The sequence below is a fragment of the Lathamus discolor genome, chromosome 4 (genome assembly GCF_037157495.1).
Source record: "Lathamus discolor isolate bLatDis1 chromosome 4, bLatDis1.hap1, whole genome shotgun sequence".
Lineage (NCBI taxonomy): Eukaryota > Metazoa > Chordata > Aves > Psittaciformes > Psittacidae > Lathamus > Lathamus discolor.
Genome location: NC_088887.1, coordinates 9,375,728 through 9,395,651, shown reverse-complemented (window position 1 = coordinate 9,395,651; position 19,924 = coordinate 9,375,728). Strand labels below are relative to the sequence as shown.

Genomic DNA, 19,924 nt, shown 5'->3' with positions numbered 1-19,924 from the left:
GAGAGGTGGTCTTGGTGTAGGAGGATGCTAGTGGTTTGCTTTTGGAGCCTGCTCCCTGGCAGCTGGTATCCTCAGCCTTCTGGGGAGAGGTTTGGCACGCTTCATGTCCAGGCTTTCACAAGCTGCTCTTTCAGATGCAGCCCGTGAAGCTGCTCTTGTGTGCTCATGTTGTACCCATCCCAGTGGCTGGGCTGTGGTAATCAGTGCAGTGTACTTTTGCCACATACTAGTAAATCCCCCTTTGCTGTTCCATGAGGGGCCTAAAGACAGACTTCCTGGTTACCTAGGCTGACCCACTGCGGTAAGGCATCCTAGAATTGCATACAGTGAACCTGGAAAGAAGCTTAGGCTCAGCATGAGCTTAAGTCTTCCCTTGTGAAAAGAGTCCCCTGCCTCCTATGGAAAGCTCTTCTGGTGTTCTGGTACCTCCATTGCTTCTAAAACTCACGTTAGGCCTTTGCAGCTGATTTCTTACTTCATTTTCTATCTGTTGAATATGATGTCAGGGGTAGTAACAAGTGTCCTGTGATATTTGCTTCCCTTGGCACTGTGTAGTGTGAAATGAGATGTTCACTGTGTTGAGGAAGTGTGGTGCTGTCACAATATCTGATCTCACCACAGTGACTGTCTTTTCCTGGTAAACCATATTATTTGCCCTTTTGGATCACTTTGAGAGGATTGTGTCTCCTCCTCTTCCTCCTCACTGTATATTGCCATTAGTAGCTTATGTTTTAGTCCTAGTTAATGATACTAACTGCCACCTTCAGTTGTGGGAAATGGAGGCAAGGGCAGTGCAGCTGCTGGGAGAGCATTCATCAACATTTGAAGTTCTACCGATAAAGGTGCTGGGACCTAAAGCCCAGTTAACTTATTGAACTAGCAGGCTGGGAAGTTTCCTAGAAAGGGAATTGCAATGGGAGCATGCTTGTGGGTTTACTGGGGTTTTATAGCTGCTTGCTCAAACTGAGTTTTCTGCACTTCTGTAGCAGCGTCTTCTGAGCAGTGGCCTGGGAATACTTTTATAGGGTTCTTCAGGGAGGCTTAAATAAGTAGCTTGTTTGGGTTGTTTGAAATAAAAGAGTGGATTTCTTCCCTCCTCACACTGAAGCTTGGTTATACCCTATTTTTGAAGCTCCCATTTCCTTACTCTGAGCTTATCTTCCCTATAGAATGGAAAATACAGTGGTAGACTTGCGGGGTCTGTTTTCCTTTCGCCTATATTGGATGGTTTTTGCTAGGCTGCTGTTGTGGAAAACAAACAAACCCCAACCTGAAAATGAATCCTAGACTTGTCCTTTCAGTCAGAAAACCTGTATGTTGAAATCCCTCCTGCATCAGTGATAAACTACTCTATTGCTTAGTTGGTACCTTGGTTCTGGTTTTTGTCTCACAAACAGGAGACTTGGCATAGAGTATGTGTGTTGGTGAGCAGTGTCTTGGACCACGCAGGGCAGAAAAGGGGAGATCTGTACCTAGAAACTGGGCTGGTGCCCTCCTTAAAACATTCATGTGACAGTTGTTCAGATGGATGAGGGCACACTTAAATTCCTGTTCTTTCATTTTACTGCTCTGAGGTCTCCTTCCCTTCTCCAGTAAAGGCTTGGCCCTGCAGACTCTCTTCCCAGGCTGACCAAATGCCAGAAGCTGGGTATCTAAAACAAACTCGGTGCCTGTTGCAGGGAGGCTCAGGAGTGTGCTTCTCTGTCTTAGCTGAGCAGACTTCAGTTGTGGTTGTCTGACAAGAAAGTGTGGTTTTCCTGTTCCTAGGGGCTGTGGCCTTGTTCTCTTCCCCCTACCTACCTGAAATGCTGTTGTAGTTACGACACTCAAAAGGCATTTTTCTCCTTTGCTTGTTTGGCCACAGCTGCTGAAGGAGTTCCTTGTCTTAGCATCTGTACTGAGATCTGACTCCGGCTCTGTTTATTGGGGAGGACAAAACTGTAGCTAGGGCATTGGTGCTACTGCTGGCACTGCAAAGCTCTTCTGTGTGACCTCTGGTCTCTTGGGAGCTTTTCTCCAAGGTGCTGCTTGGAAAGGACAGCGAGTACCAAATCACTTGTGCTCTGTCAGCTTACAGGAGATGGACCTTGACATGGCCATGCTGTGTGGGGAGCATCTGGGCATCATACCTCACTATGGTAACCAGACCAGGGTAGCAAGTCTGTGTTAGAAGGATGTTAGAAATCCCTTTGGCAACTGTTCTCAGCAGGGTGTTTGTGTGGGAAGCGTTTTTGTTTCAGTTATTTCCAGTTCTGTTTTTGAGGTTTCAGGCCTGGTGACTTTGCATTGGAAGAGCAAAGTAGAGCAGTCAAGTGTGGTGAAGGACCAGGAGCTCGAGCCCCAGCTCTGTATCTGGCAAGAGTATGTGAAGTAAAGGGGTTTTCAGGGAAGGAGGTGCTTCTGGGGAGGCACAGGAGTTTCCTGAGCCCGTTGGGTGTGAGCTGACAACAGTGCTAGGGGAGTACAGAGTGCTGTGGGTGAGCAGCTCAGCACTCCAGGAGACCTCAGCATCTTTTGCAGTAGTTAAGCTTAATGTAGCTGTAGGGTGGAGAGAGCCATGAAGGCAAAGCTGACTCTCCGTGGAAGGTTCTTGCATGCAATCCTTGCTCACCTTCTCTTTGAGGTGCTAGCACTTCCTTACTGGCTGTGGTATGTATTTTGTGTGCCCAGAGAGCTTGGCTTGTTTGGATGCTATGTCTGTTTTGATGAACATTAATAAAAAGTGTTGTTGGAGGAGTGGCATCTGTGTTGGGAACCATTGGATTAAATAACCCCCCAGGCTTCCTCAGCCTTCAGTTAACACAGCACTGATCAGGCCTCTCTGACTATCCCTGTGGATTTTCGGTGTGCAGCTCACCCTAAACTCTCATGCAGGATTTGCATCTATAGCGAGGTGAGTGCTTCGGCAGCAAACAGCTCTTTCTATATGTGTACTTTTATCTGTTACAAAACCATGAAGCCTTGGACAGTCAGCAGTGTCTACATCACGGTTGGTATGGCACCGTGACAGGCTACATTCATGGCTTAGCAGGAAGGCACAAAGGTGCTAAAACCATGTGAATGATGGTCTCTAGTATGTCCAGTGGCAATTTTGGGTGTTGAGCTGTGGCTTCAATCTCTTTCTTTTATTTTTCTTCTCATTATTTTCTTTCTCACTAACCCTTCCTTATCATTTTCAGAAGACTCAATTCCCTCTTCCTAGAAACCAGCAGGGCCCAAAGCCAGTGTTCTGGTTATATAAACAAGCTTCTTGCTGTGTGCTTTGCTTCAGTATAGCACTGGCTTGTTTTCCTGGAAATCCTCTAAAAAAGCCAAAGTCAGTATTGGTGTAGCCATGTCACAGAAGGCAAATACTAAGCCAGAATGAGCTAGAGAGTACAGCAAGACCTGAGGTATCAAAATCCCACGTAGGAGCAAGTATTCAGGCAAAACTGCTCCTGACTTACCTTCCCAGAGAAAAGAATTGGCAACAGTTGCTGCCTTTGTGTCCTGTATTCCCCTCCTCCACTTCCTTGGATGCCCTGTACAAGTTAATTCATTACTGTTTGTAAAGGACTCTGCTGCCAAATGCCACTGAGGTACCCCGTGGGGTCTGCTTGTTTGCTTTCCCTGTTGGCAGCGTGCTGTGACACAGCCTTCTCCAGGGTAGTGGTGATGATCATTTAGAACAAAACTAAAACTGATACTCCAACTGCAAAAAATACAAAGCAACAAACACAGAACTTGACACAGCCTACAAGGAAAACTGGGCTTCCAGTAGGCTACTGGCCTATATGAGAGGGGTTTTTTCCCCTCCGTTTGAAGGTTATAGTCTGAACTGTTGCATGAAAATGCTTTTTTGTGTCTTGATATGATCTTCTTCCTAGGACATGGGGAAGGTCCTCGCTCTGACCTTCTCCAAGCAGGCAATGAAGTACTGAAACTTTCTGTTCACTTTCTTCCTGTTCCTCCCCGTTCCTTTAAAGTCATAAAGGCAAGGGAAGCCTCCGTTTGCTGAAGTGTGGGGGGAATGAATGCAGTGACCGACATGGTGCTGAACTCTTTCTGAGACGCTGCTGCAGGGGAAGAGCTTCCAAACACAGGGTCCGGGAAGGCTGCCAGTTCCTGTTCCCATTGGAGCTGGGGTGTGTGTGAAGAGGAGGCCTGCTGCAGTCACTTCACCTTGTTTGCCAAGCCGGGGTCTGCCCTGCGGTGAAAAGTCCCAAAACCCCTGAATTTCTGTGAGGAGACAGCAGCCTTCCATAGCATTTTGCTTTGCTCACAAACCGTGAGACCATTGCTCCTCAGGGCTGCTCTGGATGGCTATTAGCTTGTGGTTGCCTTCCTCCTTGCACATTGTGTTACACAATTTAGGTCCCTTTCTGCTGTGCTTGGGATGGCTGTGCCTGTTTGGGGGGGGGGGGGTGGTTCTTGTTGCTTTGCAGCTCCTTATGGGGCAGGGCTAGCTGTCCTGAGCTCTGCAGGGTGAGGCTTCCCCTTGATGTGGCTGAAGAGGTTGAGCAACACAGCTCAGAAGGCTCTGATTCAGCCTTCTCCTCTCTTGCTAATTATTGTGACCCTTCTAATTTTCTTGTCTGCAGCATCTTCATTTTTTTTCTCTTTTTCTTCAAAAGAGAATTTGCAGAGTCACAGTACAGCCGTCTCCCTAACCTGTGGTGCTTAGGATGACTCCGTACTTAGGGAGAGACAAATAGGCTGCTACAAGTTTAGGAAACTAATGTCTGCTTACAATTCCCTCCCTAGAAAACACGCCCTCTCTGTCATTTGGGGTATCTCGTGTGTGGGCCTGAGCCTGTACTGGATTTGCATTGTCAATAAATAGCTAGGCTTTCAATTTTCAGGGCAGTTATTGCAATGTAAAAGCTTTATTGTGTTTAGATTTTGGGTAGATGTGACAATGAATTAGTGGAGTAGGATATTTAGGAGATGGAAGGGGTAGTAGTAGGTGGGGAAAGCTGGCATCCTGATAATAACAGACTGTGATGTCCAGGGAAAAAGCGTGTGTATTAAAGTAAGTTATTCTCTCCTGTGATGTATTTTGCTTTATCCTGATAAAGCTAGGTGGTCAATGGAGAACCTTCATTTCCCACTGCTGGGATGGAAGTCCCAGTGCTGCCTGGAATGAGAGCAGTGTATTAGCAGAGTGTAACTGTGTAATTTTTATCTTGTTGGTTTTAGCTGGTCCTGGTTTTTCAAACGTTGCATTTTGGGATGAAACTCGGTGGAGCTTTGCCTTCCTGGGAAGTGGACATGGAAAAACTTGGTCATGTTTGAATGCAGTCAGAAAGGGGAATATGTGCTGTTGCCACATGACTTCTTTTATGACTTTTTTTTTAAATTAAGCTGCAGCAAATTCACAGTAGAAATCACAAGTTTGGCAGGGAGGAATAAACTGCCTTTCATTTGTTCTGTTAGTGCCTACGTGTGTGTGGCAGTCGGTCAGTTTGTACTTCTTCATGAAAGGGAAGTTATTTCCTTGGTTAAATAGTGCCTTTTTATTTCATATCAATAGCTGAGTGCTTAAATGGAGTTGCTTTTGATGAACCTGATATGAGGAAATACGAAGGTAAAGGTAAAGCTTCTTCAAGATGCTTTAGCTGGATACAGAAGAAATCTGCATCCAAACAGTCCTGAAGAAAGAATTTGCTTTAAAAGCTAAATTAGTCATCTTAAGGTTATACAGCTAATGAAATACATGGTGCTGTACCTTAATACTGGCTGCTGAGGGTAAACTGAACAAGTCTGGGTTTGTTCTTCTTTCTCAGGATCTGGTGAATGGGCTGGAATCTACACTTAATTCACTGATCAGTGGCAGAGGGTGTATGTGTGTGTGTGGTGTTTAAATCACTGGGGTGTGATGCAAAAGTTTAATATTAGCACCAGGCACAGGAAAATTGAAATTGCTCCTCTGGGAGCATGCCTTGAATCAGTCATAGTGCTGAGAATTGAATTTAGGTCTTAATTTGCTGATGTCTTCTTTTCCCACGTTCCCATCCTTGTAATGTTTTCTTCCTGTGTTGTAACATGTGTGAGAATACTCGGCTGCTTTGTTGCTAAGTGTGAACTTTACAATTAACTGGCAACAAACACGTTGGCAGTTCCCTTCATAATATTTGTGGGTTCAAAATGAAATGTGGGTTCTTGGCAAACTCCGGCTGACTGAATGGGTGATCTTAGTGACTTGCTCAGGACACTACTGCCAGCCAGACCACACTGGGGCATGGAGCCAGAGCAACGTGGAGAGAGCCATGTCCTGGATCCCGTTTGTGTGTGTTGGCATTTCTAAACACCATAGCTATGCCTTGTTTTGCAATACTGTCCTATTTGTTGGTAGCAGTGCCCACAGACACCTCTGTTATTGAAATGATTGCAAAGGAAGATACCTCTGGGTTGAGCCTTTCCTGCTGCTGGTGCGTGTGCTGTTTTGCTCCTGTGTGTCGTCATGTTATGTAGAGGCATCCCTTCAAAGGGATGGAGGGAGTGTCACTGCTGCCCATTCTCTTCTTCCTGGGATTTAACAAGCAAAACTGAGGTAATCCCTTCTCCAGCAGGCACACTCCTCAGGCAGTGATCTTATCTTGCTGTGAAAGCTGAAGAGATTTGGCCTCTTGTCAATGCTCTGATGGAGGAGCTCTGAGGTGCGGCTGGAAATGACTCAAAGGGAAAAGCATCCATCCTGAGCTGGTCCCTCCGTCTAGGCTGGCCAGTTACAGCAAAACCTATGTGGTGGTGCTCTGAGCTTCAGCCTCACAGCCAAGGCAGGCTGAACTCTTGTTCTGTATTTCCCATACTGCAGGCAGTCTAGTGCTTCAGTCTGTGCTGCCCTTGCTTAGGGGTTTCCTGTCATCCTCCTCATGAGGTGAGGGCACATTTATTGTGCATTTCAAGTTAAATTTCAGGTCCCAGGGGGTAACTAATAATTCTGTTTATTGCACAGTTCTGTGGGTGTGACAGTCCTGACACAAATAATGTGGCTATTTCTTTTTTATTATTATCCTTTTCATTTATTTTAAGGAAACAAAAGAACTTGTTGCATTCTGGGGGGCTTTGTCTTGTATTTTGTTTGTTCTCTCTGTCCCTAGCATCCAGCGAGCTGCACTGGTGGTCCTGGAAAACTACTACAGAGATTTCACAGTCTACAACCCGGCCTTACTAACAGCCTCCAAATCCCGTGCAGCCAAGCACATGGCTGGCCTGAAAGTCTACAATGTTGATGGTAGGTGAGGTAAAATGCAGTCTCTGAGACTGGGTGGGATGGGGAAGGGCTGGGTTGGCTTTATGCTTTGTTATGCACACATTCTCACCTTTTTGCTTTGCCAAATCCTTGTCTCTTGCTGGAAATCTTCCTAACAGTGCCGAGTTTGCCAGTTCCCCATGACTTTACAGATGTGTTTAGCTCTCAATAAGGCTTTTGTCTTTGCCAGGCGAAGTGGCCAAGTTTTGGGTCAGGCTTTATAACTATGTGGCTTGACAAGCACTTTTTGGCACCACTGCTTGTTTTAGGCAGCCTCTGCTTTTTGTCGCTCTTGGGTCATCTCCTTGGTTGTGATAGTACAATAAACACAACTTTTAACCTAAATGAGTTCTGCAGTTGTTTATTGTGATGCTTCCACAGGCAGCCTTCAGGAAAGCGAAGAAGGTTGATACCAATATGGGAAGAAAAGCAACTGTGTAAGCAGCAGTTGCCACTGAAAGCAATGCTTGTCAGCCTGCAGCCTTAGCACTAAATTAGCTATGCCTGGCTTATGCATGGCTGTGCTCCTAAGTCATCCTGACACTAAGCAGTTCATGGAAATTCAGACACAGATAACTATCCCCTTTGAGCTTTGCCATTGAACAAACCTGTTTCAAGCTTCTGGGCTTTAGAGAGGCCTGTGGATGGATGGATGGGTGGATCCCTGTGGACACTCAAAGCAGTAAAAACCAGACTTAAATCATTTGGCACTCTTAAACCCTATCAATGAAAGCTAGGCTTGATAAGCAGGGTATGCTCAGCCATCACAGCCTTTATAAAAGTACACATTCCTTTGATAGAAAAGCTGAAGCTTTAGAGGGAAGCTTTTATGGTGAAGGGTGACTGAAGTCTTGTGGCAAAATGTGGCAAGGCTCATCCTGCCCATAAATTTGTTAGTATTGAAAGGCTTTTAGAGCTGGGAAGGGGGTTAGCTGGAAAGGTGGCTCTGCGTGCAGGGTATGGAGACTGAAACATGAATGATGTCCCATGAAAAAACATGGGATGTGATTGTTTTGCCTTCAACTAAATTTCAGTGCCTTATGGGTGTGGGTTGGGTTTTTTTGGTGTAAATTAGGTTTTAAATGTATTTATTTAATTTTGGTGACTTCTGAAATTTCAAAGACCTTATTCTAAATGTTTCCCCAAACCTGATGCAGCACTCCTGATCCAGAAAATTAATTGGAGGTTTATTTAGATCTTTACAGTAAGATATCCCCATGCTGACAGAGGAAGGGGGAAGCAGCGGGGAGGGAGAGGGCAGTCTTGCCCATAGTGTGTCCCCTGCTGCCTGGAATGAGGAAGCTCAAAGATGAGCGAGAACAAGTTGGAGAGGGGAAGCAAGCAGACTTGCTCTGTGCTTTTTCATTCCAGCTGACTCTTAGTGAGGCTGCTGTGTGGAAGGTGAGGGCTTCCGGATCCCAAATGTGCATACCATTCACACCCAATGGCCCACCAGGCTGGCCTCAGGATGTGCCATTCTGGCTGGTAGCTGGCTTGTCTTCTCCTCTGATGCAGCACATCTCTTTGGGATGTGGCAGGGTCTCTGTTCTGCAGCACCTGCTGGGATGTTGGGACGCCCAAGTTCAGAAGTAAAACTGTCAGTCTGATAGCATAGTAGCTTAGGAGCTGATAGCTCACAGGCTTTGTTGGAAGACAAGAAACCAGAAGGAAGCTCTACAAGTGGCTGGCAGGCCTTTCCAAGTGGCAAGCTCATGACCCTGCCAGGGCCTGAAAACCTGTGCCTTTCCCTTGTGGGGCAGTAACATTCCTTGTGCAATGCCGCTGCCTTTTCGGATGTGGAAATCTCAGGCTTAGAGGCACGTCTTTAAGAAGATTCCCATCCATTTGATGAAGCAGACTGTAGTTCTGGCTGCAGCTTACCCTGGCATCCTGACAGTCTCTTATACCCGGCATGTGAAAAGACAGTAATGCTATTAAGGCAGCCTTATTTGTTGGCAGCTTTTTCCTTTGATACTGGAGCAGCCAGGAAGGAAAAAAATCTTGCTGTAATCTCTCTTATACAGAGTGGGGAGGCTCACCTTCAAAACCAGGATTTTCATCACTGGGCATAGTCAACAAAGCAAATTACAGTTCTAATCCCAATTTGAGAGCTAGTATCTCCCTTGAGTTACATCCTCCATTTCAGGGCTGTCAGTCTGAAGCGTTTAGCCTCCTCAGAAGCTGTCTGTGTGAATGCTTGTCCTTCCTGCTGCTGAGTGAACTTCAAGCTTCTGTCCTGGAATGTGCTTTGTGCTTTTTAGGAAAGAAACCAAAGAGTTGCCCTTGCATGAGCAGAACAATTTTAAGCATGTCCATGCAATTGATTGGTCTTAACCACTGCCTGTTGAGAGTGGGGGCTTTCAGAGCTCTTAGTCAGAAAAGCAGCTTTTGGTGTCTTGAATGCAGTCTGAGACTTCTCCATTTCCCCCTCTGGGCAGAGCCATCTCTGTCTAGATAGAAGGGTTGGTAGGCTTATAGGGCAACATTTTTTTGCTTCTCTCTGCCTGAATAGCCAGAGCTGTGAGCTTCATGGGGGAGCTGAAGAACCTACTACTGTACTTTAAGGTCACAAGTTAAGGTAGTGTAGTAGACAGCTCTGTCACTTAAGTGGGTGTTACAGAGCAAATTGCAGCTTCCCTGTTGCTGTGCCTGTGAAGGATCTGTTAACAGCAACAGAAGCTGTAAGGCAGGTGTGCTCAGAGTGCCATGAGAAGCTGCTACACGCATAGACCCCAGCCTACCCTACTGCAGGAATGCTGCTCCTCTGGCAGCATCTGCCCTTCTGGGAAAGCCTATGCTTTACCTAAAGGTGACCCTGCATCCTGGTTTTCCTCTCTGTGTGTAACTGCCTGGAGTTTGGCTTTTGTTCATTCATCTCCATGTCTCATGATGTTCTTGTGTTTGTCTTTCTCCTCTTTCCAACTCCTCAATTCTTGTGCGCTCTCACTGTCTTGTTGCTGAAATGTGGTATGTTCCAGCTGCTCTTGCCTTCAAACTGAAAACATATATAATGGGTGGTAAGTTGCATCCTTGGCATGTGCACCTCACCTCTGCCTTTGTGTATGTGTCATCCCGACTAACTTCCCTTATCCACGTGTCAAAGCTCCCTCTCTAAGCCCATGCTGCCTAGCAGGGTTTCTGCCAGAGCTCCTGAGGACTGGGGAAGGGTTTATAGCTTCAGCTGGGAAGGCTGGAGCCACAGAGCACTTGACAGATGCTGTGGGGCACTGGTCTGTCCCAGCCCCAGTCCTGTGGCAGTAACACCACCTTTTGGTCTGTCCTTGCCTCTCCAAGGCCCCGGGAACAATGCATCGGGGCAGTCCCGTGCCATGATCGCGGCTGCGGCTCGTCGCAGGGACTCCAGTCACAACGAGCTCTACTACGAAGAGGCTGACCATGAGCGGCGAGTGAGAAAGCGCCGTGCAAGGTAAAGCCATCTCTTCCTGTGAGGCTCCGCCATGTGGGGGTCGCCAAGCCTCACAGGAGCCTCTGATTTAAGGGGCTGGGGTTTGGCTGTAAATCTGTCACAGCAAAGAAGCGTATGAAATCCAGATGCATAAGGGACGATGATGGATTGTAACTGGGATTGTCTGAGAAACATGCATAAAACAGAGCTCATGTATATTGTGCAAATAAGCTAATGCTATGTCATGGATTAGGGAACAGTCCAGTGCTTGAGAAATCTGTGCTTACTTGCTGTAGGAAATCCCATTGTTTTCCCCCATGCCCAGGCTTGTTGTCTCAGCTCAAGTAATCCAGGGACAGGCTCCATAGAGTGCTTGGTGTTGCCTATTCGTAGGTGAGGAGAGTATTTGTGTTGGCACACGACTAAAAGGGGCAGTTTGACTGCCCCCTTCAATGAGTTGCAGAGGAAAGATATGACCAGAAGTAGTTAAGATGTTATTTTGGGCCATAGGTTTGTTTTCTGTCAGTCATACTTAGGCTGCAGAGTTGGTGCGTTGTTGAGGTGACCTGAGATAGTGCCTCTATTTGCTCTGGAGCCTAATTGCAGTTTGTAGTTAGCATACCTAACAGTTTGAGGCAAGTTGCTTACGGACAGGCACCCCTGAACTGAGCTGTGTTTGGAAGGAATGCGCCGTAACTGGAAGGAGCTGGCTTGGTTAGTGTTTTCTTTTGGCAGTTTGTATTTCATTGGGAAAGTGCTGGCATAGTGTGTGTCCTCTAGCCTGCTTTGGGCTGACCTGTGCTCTATAGCCACTGTCTTTTAGGCTCTCTTGCAGCCTCAGAGCAATAGGAACTAAAACTTTCCTTTCTGTGCTGTGTAACATCCTAAGTGGGCCACATCTCCCTTGCTTGCTGAGTTTGGTTAGAACAGATACTTAGTCTGACAAAACCCATCAGTCACTAGAAGATCAGGCCAGATGTTCCAAAGGTGAAGGTCAGAGCCACAACAAGTATATGTGAAGAGGTTAGAAACTGATTCCCAGTCCCCTCTTCCCCACAAAATGTGAAGGGATCATGGTTTCTTGTGCTGTTCCTCATATACACTCTGAATGTGATACTCTGTACCTGTGCTGGTTGTGAGGCAGCTTCCCCTGGCTTTAAGATGCTTTGGGTATTGAGGTTAGTGTGGAGAAGTAGTTGGTGACTTGAATGGAAATCTAGTGTGAAGCAAGGCCTGTCAGGAGGTGCAAAAGAGTTTAGTTGGGTGATTCTTCTACTGTCATAGCTTTTTCCTCACTAACTGCAGCATAGCCCCTCACTTGTTCCTTAGTTCTGGGCTAACTTGCAAGTGTTATATGGCATCTGTTTGCCTTTTTATGCAGTGGTCTTGGTGTTTGCTCACCTGTGCCAACACAGGAGTGGTTTGCAGAGGGTGCCTCTAGCTGCAATGTTAGGTGTTGAGGGGGGAGCCCTGTCACTGTGGAGTGGAGGGTGCAGAGCCGCCAGTCAGCAGCACAGTCTCTGTACCTGGCTGGTGTATGCCAGAGCACACTGCAGCTTGGGAGCACAGATTCTCTGAGCAGCCTGTGTCCTGGGCCATTCTGGTTTACAGCCAGACTCCTCCTGACTGCTTGCCCATCCTTATGCTTTACCCTGCAGTCCTTTATGCTGGAACCGTTGTTTTCAAAGACATGCATTAAATGCAAGGGCAGCTGTGTCTTGTTTGAATCATGTAACTGATGTTTATGCTGTGCTGGCAGAACCAAGTACAACACTCAGGCTTTAAAGCCTTAATCCTGGTTTATGGCCCTCAATTGCTGGTCAAGGAAAGAAAGCTGCTGTCTACTGCTCAGATGGGAGGCAGTGACTCAGTAGTGAAGATGGGAATAGGAGCTTGCATGTCCTGACTCCCAGGCTCTGGCTCAAGCACAGCCGCATCCTAGTTCTCTCATTATGACTTCTGCTATCCTGATTTTCCTTCTGCAGGCTTGTGGTTGCAGTAGAGGAGGCTTTCACTCACATCAAACGCCTCCAGGCAGAGGAACAGCAGAAAGCTCCAGGAGAGATGATGGACCCCCGAGAAGCAGCCCAGGCAATCTTCCCTTCCATGGCAAGAGCTCTGCAGAAGTACCTTCGCACCACCCGCCAGCAACAGTACCACAGCATGGAGAGCATCTTGCAACACTTGTCCTTCTGCATCACCAATAACATGACACCAAAGGTAATGCTTTCTTTAACAGTGCAGGAAGGAGAGAGAAAGGGATAGCCCATTTGTGTGTACACACAGGACAGGAAATTGCTGAAGAAGGTCAGTGGAGGTTTTCATAGTTGCTGTCTGTATATGATCAGTGCATAGGCTACATCAGGTCTTAAAGGGTCAAGTTATCGACCTCCTACTCTCCACCTTCCCCTCTAAGAGCATTCCACAATCCTAGCAAAGGATTAGAAATGCAAGAATTTACTCTTAGGCATTTACCCAGGACTTAACTACCCTAAGAGCAGAAATGCTGTCAGCTGAGCCTTAGCACCCTCTTACTAGGATCCGCCTGGTACCTTGCCCAGGTGTACAAGGGGGAGTTCTGCTGCTGTTAAGATTGCAAAGGAGACTAAAGCAACCAGCATCAAACAGCATTCCCTGTTCTGCTTTCAGTTTTGCAGCCTCGGTCAGGCTGCAACCATGGAAACTCTGCCTTCCACCTTAGCTTGGCCTGAAGAAGGGAGGGCCAGCTATTTCATCTACCTGTCTGGGACTGTGATTTTTGGGATGGCTTATGGGGCTGGTAGGGGAGAAATGACCTCTGCTGTACTGAACTGCTGCCAGATGGCACTGCTGACAGCAGAAGTCAGGGCTATAACTTTGGTGGGATGGAGTGAAAGAGTATCTCCTGGTGCTTGTGTCTGCTCCTGGGGTCTGAAAAGCTGGGAGGCACTGGGGAGAGGATATCTCCTGAAGCGTGGAAGCTGAAAGTCACAGCATGGCAAGCCCATGCTCGTGGAGCTGAACCTGGGGCTGGGAAGAGAGCATCGATGCAGAACAAGTGGTAGGACTGGTGCTAACACGTGTCCCTCTCTCGGCAGGCATTCCTGGAGCGTTACCTCAGCCCGGGCCCAACCCTCCAGTACGACAGGGATCGCTGGTTCTCCAAGCACTGGACGCTCGTCAGCGAGGAAGCAGTCACGAGCGGGTTACAAGACGGCAGCGTCTTTGTGCTCAAGTGCTTGGACTTCAGCCTTGTTGTTAATGTGAAAAAAATCCCCTTCATCAAACTCTCCGAGGAGTTCATAGACCCCAAATCTCATAAATTCGTCCTCCGCTTACAGTCTGAGACTTCAGTCTAAGGGATTCTGAGGGTGGGTTCCTTGGGGATTGGATTGTGTCTTTCAATATCGTGCTTTTTGGGTTTAAGTTCCCCAATGCTGACTGAAACTGGCAGATGATGGACCAGTAATATTTGACCATCTGCACTTTATTTGGAAAGGGGAGGGAGGGGGGGAGTTGGAATATCTTATCTAGAAAGAAATATCTTAAGAGGCGACAGGGTGACTTGGCTCGGTTAGCTCAGCCTTGGAGACAGAACAGAGTTTTCCCCTTTCCCCCCCCCCCTTTCCAGGCACACTGTAAGTCTCACGCTCACTCTTTCTCCTCGCGATTGCAACATGGGTTATTTTTGTTGGAGCGCTGCCTTTACGCCATACACACGCCTGTGCTTTTGCCTCTCTGCTTTTCTTACCCGTAGCTGTTTCTGAAGAGTATATTGCTCACCTCTGCTGTAGAAACCTGCTTGCACGGGGATGTGGCAGTCCCTGTTCGCTTGGGAAGGAGAAGGTATCAAAGGGAGGGTGTGAGGGGGCTGCTTCTGGGAGCCACCTCATCTGAAGACTGAAGGCTTCTTTTCCCTCTCTCCATATGCCCTCTTCTGTCAGAGCTGGACCTATATGAGCACAGTGGGATGGTTTTGCCTTCTGTGTCTCTGAAGTTGCTTGTCTTGAACTGGAACAGCCCATTTGCAGCTCTTCAGATTGATTTTGCTTTATGATTTTATCCCAGTGCTTGTTAGTGAAACTGTTCTGTGTGACACAGCTCCCTGTTATCTCTCACCTGCTTCCTCTTTCCTGTTTGCCTGCATCTCTGTTGGGCACTCCCAAGGCTCCCTGTTTCTGTCTTCTCTGTCTGGCTTTCCCAATGTGTTTCTCCAGCCGCAGTCCCCTCGGGCTCTGCCGTGCTGCCACTTCCTTTTGCACCTGCAAGGGCTGCCTATTTGCACTGGGACAGGGGAGGTGAATAGCTGGCCCCTCATCAGATAAATCACAGACCCTCCCTATGCCTGACAACCTCTTTGATGGGAAGGGGGTGCAGGCAGGAATGTGCCTCTCCCTCTCTAGCCAGCTTCAAGTGTGTCTGGAGGAAAGGAGGAGGAGAGGAGCCAGGGGAAGGGGCTGTGCACTTGCTTTGGAGAACTGCTGTATGTCCTTCCCTACCATACGCCTTCAGCTCTAGCTAAGAAATACCAAACTCTGTCTGAATGTTGAAAACCTGCCTGCCTCCTGCCTTTCTTGGCCTTTCTGTACTGGGGGAGCTTCTGCTCAGTGCTGGGATCTGCTCCTGAGATGTGCAGGTTTGTTTTGCTTTTGTCCATCAGAGCGGCTTTGGCGTCACCTGAGTCTTGTGGGGTTTTGGGAGGATTGCTTTTTATGATGAAGCTTAAAGCAGTGTCTGATTGCTGGCACAGGGCATGGTGTGACTCCAGAGCCAGCTCTGAGGCTGGCAGTGAGCTGCCTTCTGTCAGGTCCCAGCTCTGTGGCCGTGGATTTGTGTGTGAATGCAAAATGATTCATTTTGCCCAGTCTTTTGCCATGCAAATGTCTGTTATCAGGACAGGATCTGACCTGCCCTCCATATGGATGTCTTAACACAGAGGGCCCAGTTCTACCTAAGCCAGTGCCTTTTGTTGCCAGGGTGAGTGGTCTTCCGAGATGGGCTGTGGCAACTCACCTATTCCCTTTGGCCTTCCCTGGCTCCTCCAGCAGCTCATGGGGCTGCCTCCATGCTCCCACCAGCATGAGGTGTCCCAGCTAAGAGTGGGGCTCTGCTGGTCCTCCATGGCATGGCTGGTGTGGGCTGGCTGGTGCCCACCACAAGCTGGTGGGAGGGAGCAGCCACTTTAAGCTGGGGACAGGGCAGGGTGTCAGCAGCAGTGGAGCTGCAGATAGTCCTCTTGGGATCGAGGGAGCACAGCAAGGGTCTGAAGTGGTGATTCCTCATCAAAGTGATGCCTGCAGTGACCTGCACCTTTTTTACAAGTGTGTAGATGTCACCTGGACCCTTCTCCATGTAATGTGCCAAACGTGCTTGTGAAGAAACTAGATGGTGCAGTACATAATGGAAGCAGGCCCATGTCCCTTAGAGGATGGGAAGTAGGTAGAGTTTTTCCTTCTCTAAACTTAGTGTTTGGGTTTCTTTCTAGGTCAGGCTTTCTGGTAGTCTGTATAGGGACTCCTTTATTGACTGTGGCCTATGCAGTGTTTTAATTAGAAAATATAGATTGGTTTATTCCTTTAAACAAAAAAGGTGGGGGGAACTATATGGTATCTCCTCACATTTTGCTCTCCTGAAGATGCGTGTATGTGGCTTTCATGATGTGCATCACTAGCAAGGTGGGAAAGCCTGGGAGACTGGGGAGCACTTCTGCCTGTGTGGAGGCTGCTGCCTGTGGCTGGATTGGCTCCTTTCTGTGAAGCCAAAACAAGAACTCTCTTGCTGGGGGCTTGGGTGTGCTGTGTACATGAGAGCACCTTCTTACAGGCTCCTGTGGTAAAGTTTTTCTCTTTGCCAGGTTTTCCTTCCCCTTTCCTTTCCCTGCCCCACCAGGGGGGCTGTCTTGACAGCATCTGCTCAGGAAACTCATGTCTTAATCCCATTAAATCCTTAAACACATGGAGAAGCAGATGGAAGTGGTGCTTGCTCGCTCTAGGTCTACTTCCTCATCAGCGCTGCCTTTTCTGCCCACCCATGGAAAGGACACTGTCAGTAGGGGCCAGCTCCTAAATTAAACACTCTGCCCTGTGTCAGCAGCATGAATGTGTTGCCTTGATTAAATCTGAAGGACAGGACTTGGCCTCTCAGATAGTCTCTTTAGAATGCAACCTGCTTAGGGTTGAGGACAGACTCGAAGAGGAATCAGGACTCATAAGCGTTCCCTGTTCTTGTTTTTAAAGACATTGTATTTCTCAGGGTCTCTTGTTTCCCCTCCCTGCAGAATTGGAGGACCATTTCATACCTACTTCACTGGGGTGTCATGAGGCTAAACTCAACTTGTCAAGTACTTTGAGATCCACAGATGGATTTGTGGCATCTATAGGAATTCAGACTCCTCATAAGAACCCTGAGCGGCGAGAGCAGCCTGGTTTGTTTAACTCTGTTTGTAGCAAGCTAATGAGTAAGAATCGAGTCACAGGGAACACGGCTCCCATCCAAATCCTGCACTCCTTCCTTCTGTAGAGCTTGCCAAGAGCTCAGCATAAAAATAAGGCTTGAAGGGTTTTGCCAGCCAAGAGCAAGCTGTTTTCCTCCAAATGCCTTTCCTATCCAACACTGTCTTGATGCACATATTCTCCCTTCTCTCTCCCAGTCTGGATTCTTGTACGTGGCTGGGGATTGTTGTGTTTCTTTGGAGTTCAAATGGTTTATGAGACAACCCTGTTTGAATTGAACAATGTCTCCTCAGAGGAGATCCTTGCACTGGACATCCCTCACTAAAGACTGCACCATGTGATGGTGTTGCCCCACTCCTCTGTTCCATGTTGGTGTTTTTCTTGTGACTCTCCTCCAAGTATGCTCCTTGGATACTTTAAAGGCTTTGGGGTTTTTTTATGGTCTCAGATTTGTAACACCCTAAATCCAAAGCCATGCTGAGATCTTCCAAACCCAGCTGCAGCTATTTGAACGGTTCTGGAACAGATGGAGATGGCTGTGGGTTTCCATGAAGCCTGGCTTTCTGTTTCATGACTAAAGAGGGAAAGATACAGATTTCTCCCAGCTTCTAGGAGCTGTGGATATTATGCTTGTAGGGGGGCTATAGGAGAGGAATGCAGATCTGATTTTAGCCTCTGCCAGCTATTCCTCCGACTTCTGCCTCTAAAACTTTTCCTGCCAGCAACTTCAGTCATTCCAGCTCCCATCCTCTCCTCCATGTGGGATTTTCTCCTTGATATTCCCTAGTGAGGCAGGACAAGTATCCACTGGGATGGGGGGTGCTGAGGCTGCAGTCTGGGAGCAGCTCACAAAAAGGCACAAGGCTGGAGGAAGTCTGAACAAATCCCACCCCTCGTGGAGCCTCTTAACCTTTTCCTTTGGGATGGGGATCTCCATACAAAGCCTCAGGAATCTGCTGTTGCCAAGTATGCCAGAAGCTGTGAGAGAGCTGATTCTGAAGCTGGCCCTGCCCTGCATAAGTAGCTTTTGAAGTCTTGTTTGAGATGTGCTAGTTTCCAGTGCTTGCTGTTGAAGAACTGGAAAGATCCATTCTGTGCTGAACGTGAATCCTGTTCAAGCCAATTCCATTATCTTTCTTACCAAAACTTGTAAATCTACCCTTTTCCAAAGGGAAAACAAAAGTCTTTGGCAAAACGCTGTAGTCTGGTCCCAGGCTCTGCTCTTCAGTTGTGCTTAGTTCTGTCTGCCCTCCACTGTGAGAGCTGTTGATGAGAAGTGTGTGCAGATGTCTGTTTCCTCATTCAGCTCCTGTGTGTCTGTGCTTTTCCCTCATAGGTGTGTGCATTATACATGTCTAAAGCCTCAAGCCAGGCTTGGTAGTTCAGTGTTCAAACTGTATGAAGAAGGAAGCTCTTGGGATTGATCTGTTTGGGTTTTGTTAAAAGCAAAAGTAAACCCACCCAAACCCACCAAATTTCTGTATTCTGTAAGACATGGCTTTGGGCCACGAAGTCTTCTATGGGAATATACATCCTCCTGCATTCAGGCTGCTGCCTCCAATAGATGACCAAAAGTTGCCGTTTCCAACCGCTGCTCTATGACCGCTTTGGGATATTCCTGAGCCAGGTCCCTCCATTACACCAGTGGTACAACTGGTGTTACCCTCCCTCTGCATCCCTCTAAGAGACTGTGTTTCTAATCCCCATAATGTATTGAAGTCCTGTGGACAGCCAGCCCTGCCCTGTGTGTGCTCTGCCTGCTCAGAGAGAGCATCCTTCCCTCTGTCTGCATCTCTCACCAGCACTGGTGATGCTTGGGAGTATCTCCTGCATGGGGGGGACGGGGGGGGAGGTTGAGGGTGCTGTGGCTACCTGCACAGACAGTAACTGTGAAGGAATCTTACACTCTTCTGTGCCTGTTTCTTGGATTCAGCATTACTGTGTCTTGGGGAAGGCGGTCCTTCCCTTGCCCTCTTTTTGATCACTGTGTAATACTCTTTTTCTACACACACTGTATAGTAAGATGGGGTTTGCCAAGGTTTTCTAATCAATAGACACTAACCAGCGTTTCTTGCTTTCTTTTTTCCTCTTTGCACATGTGACTTTAACTGCAATGGTACATGGTCTTTTATGTTCTTGTTTCTAATCGTGAACTTAAGTAAGCAAATTCCTGGTGTCTGTGACATTAATGCACTGTGGGTCTTAGCTTAGTGAGTTGTTCTGTTCCAAGCTGGGTTCTCTTAAGTTATAGCTGGATGGGGGTTGTGTTGGTTTTTTGGTTTTTTTTTGTTTTGTTTTTGTTTTTGGTTTTTTTTTTTTTTTAACTGAAACATAAAAAAAAAAAGTTTTACACTTTGCATATTTTGTACAGTAAAATTCTGGAAATAAACTGAAACCAGATTGGATTGCCCCACTCTTTCCTCTTCTCCTTCCAGACAGCAAGACAGCATCGCTGGCCTTCAGGCATTCCTTAGCTGTGGCTGGGAGGGGGCCCTGCAAACATGTGGTTTAACCTTTCTGAGGTTGCCTTTGTCACCCTTGTTCTAAGCCCTTTCTGCCACAGTAGAATGCAAACTCATTTATCACTTCAGAAGAAAGACTGGTAGGTGAGTGCTTTGAACACCTGAGATCGCAGATGATGGGGAGCAAATGCAGCTGAGGGGGGCCACAACTGGAGAGGGAACAGGTTTTTCTGCCTCCTGTCTCGTAGTTTGCACACAAATCATGAAGTGCAGGATTCATTGCTGAGCTCCTTACTTGGAGGAGTGGCAAGAGGAAGAAAAGCCAGTGCTCCTTGTTTGTGTGGATGCAGAGCCTGTGAGGTGGGTATCTCGCCTCAATACCACCTCTGGG

At 47.5% G+C, this 19,924-nt stretch overlaps 1 protein-coding gene across 2 annotated transcripts in view; it reads left to right on the top strand.

Moving 5' to 3' along the window:
* The window catches only part of VANGL1 (VANGL planar cell polarity protein 1), a 43,642-nt gene extending 24,166 nt beyond the window's left edge, over positions 1–19,476 (top strand). For both annotated transcript variants that reach the window (XM_065676326.1, XM_065676327.1), the window contains exons 5-8: positions 7,083–7,216; positions 10,529–10,661; positions 12,626–12,860; positions 13,718–19,476. In XM_065676326.1, coding sequence (XP_065532398.1) covers positions 7,083–7,216; positions 10,529–10,661; positions 12,626–12,860; positions 13,718–13,978 — 763 coding nt within the window. In that variant the 3' untranslated portion in view covers positions 13,979–19,476. The remainder of the gene's footprint in view (positions 1–7,082; positions 7,217–10,528; positions 10,662–12,625; positions 12,861–13,717) is intronic.
* The last annotated feature ends 448 nt before the right edge of the window (positions 19,477–19,924 follow it).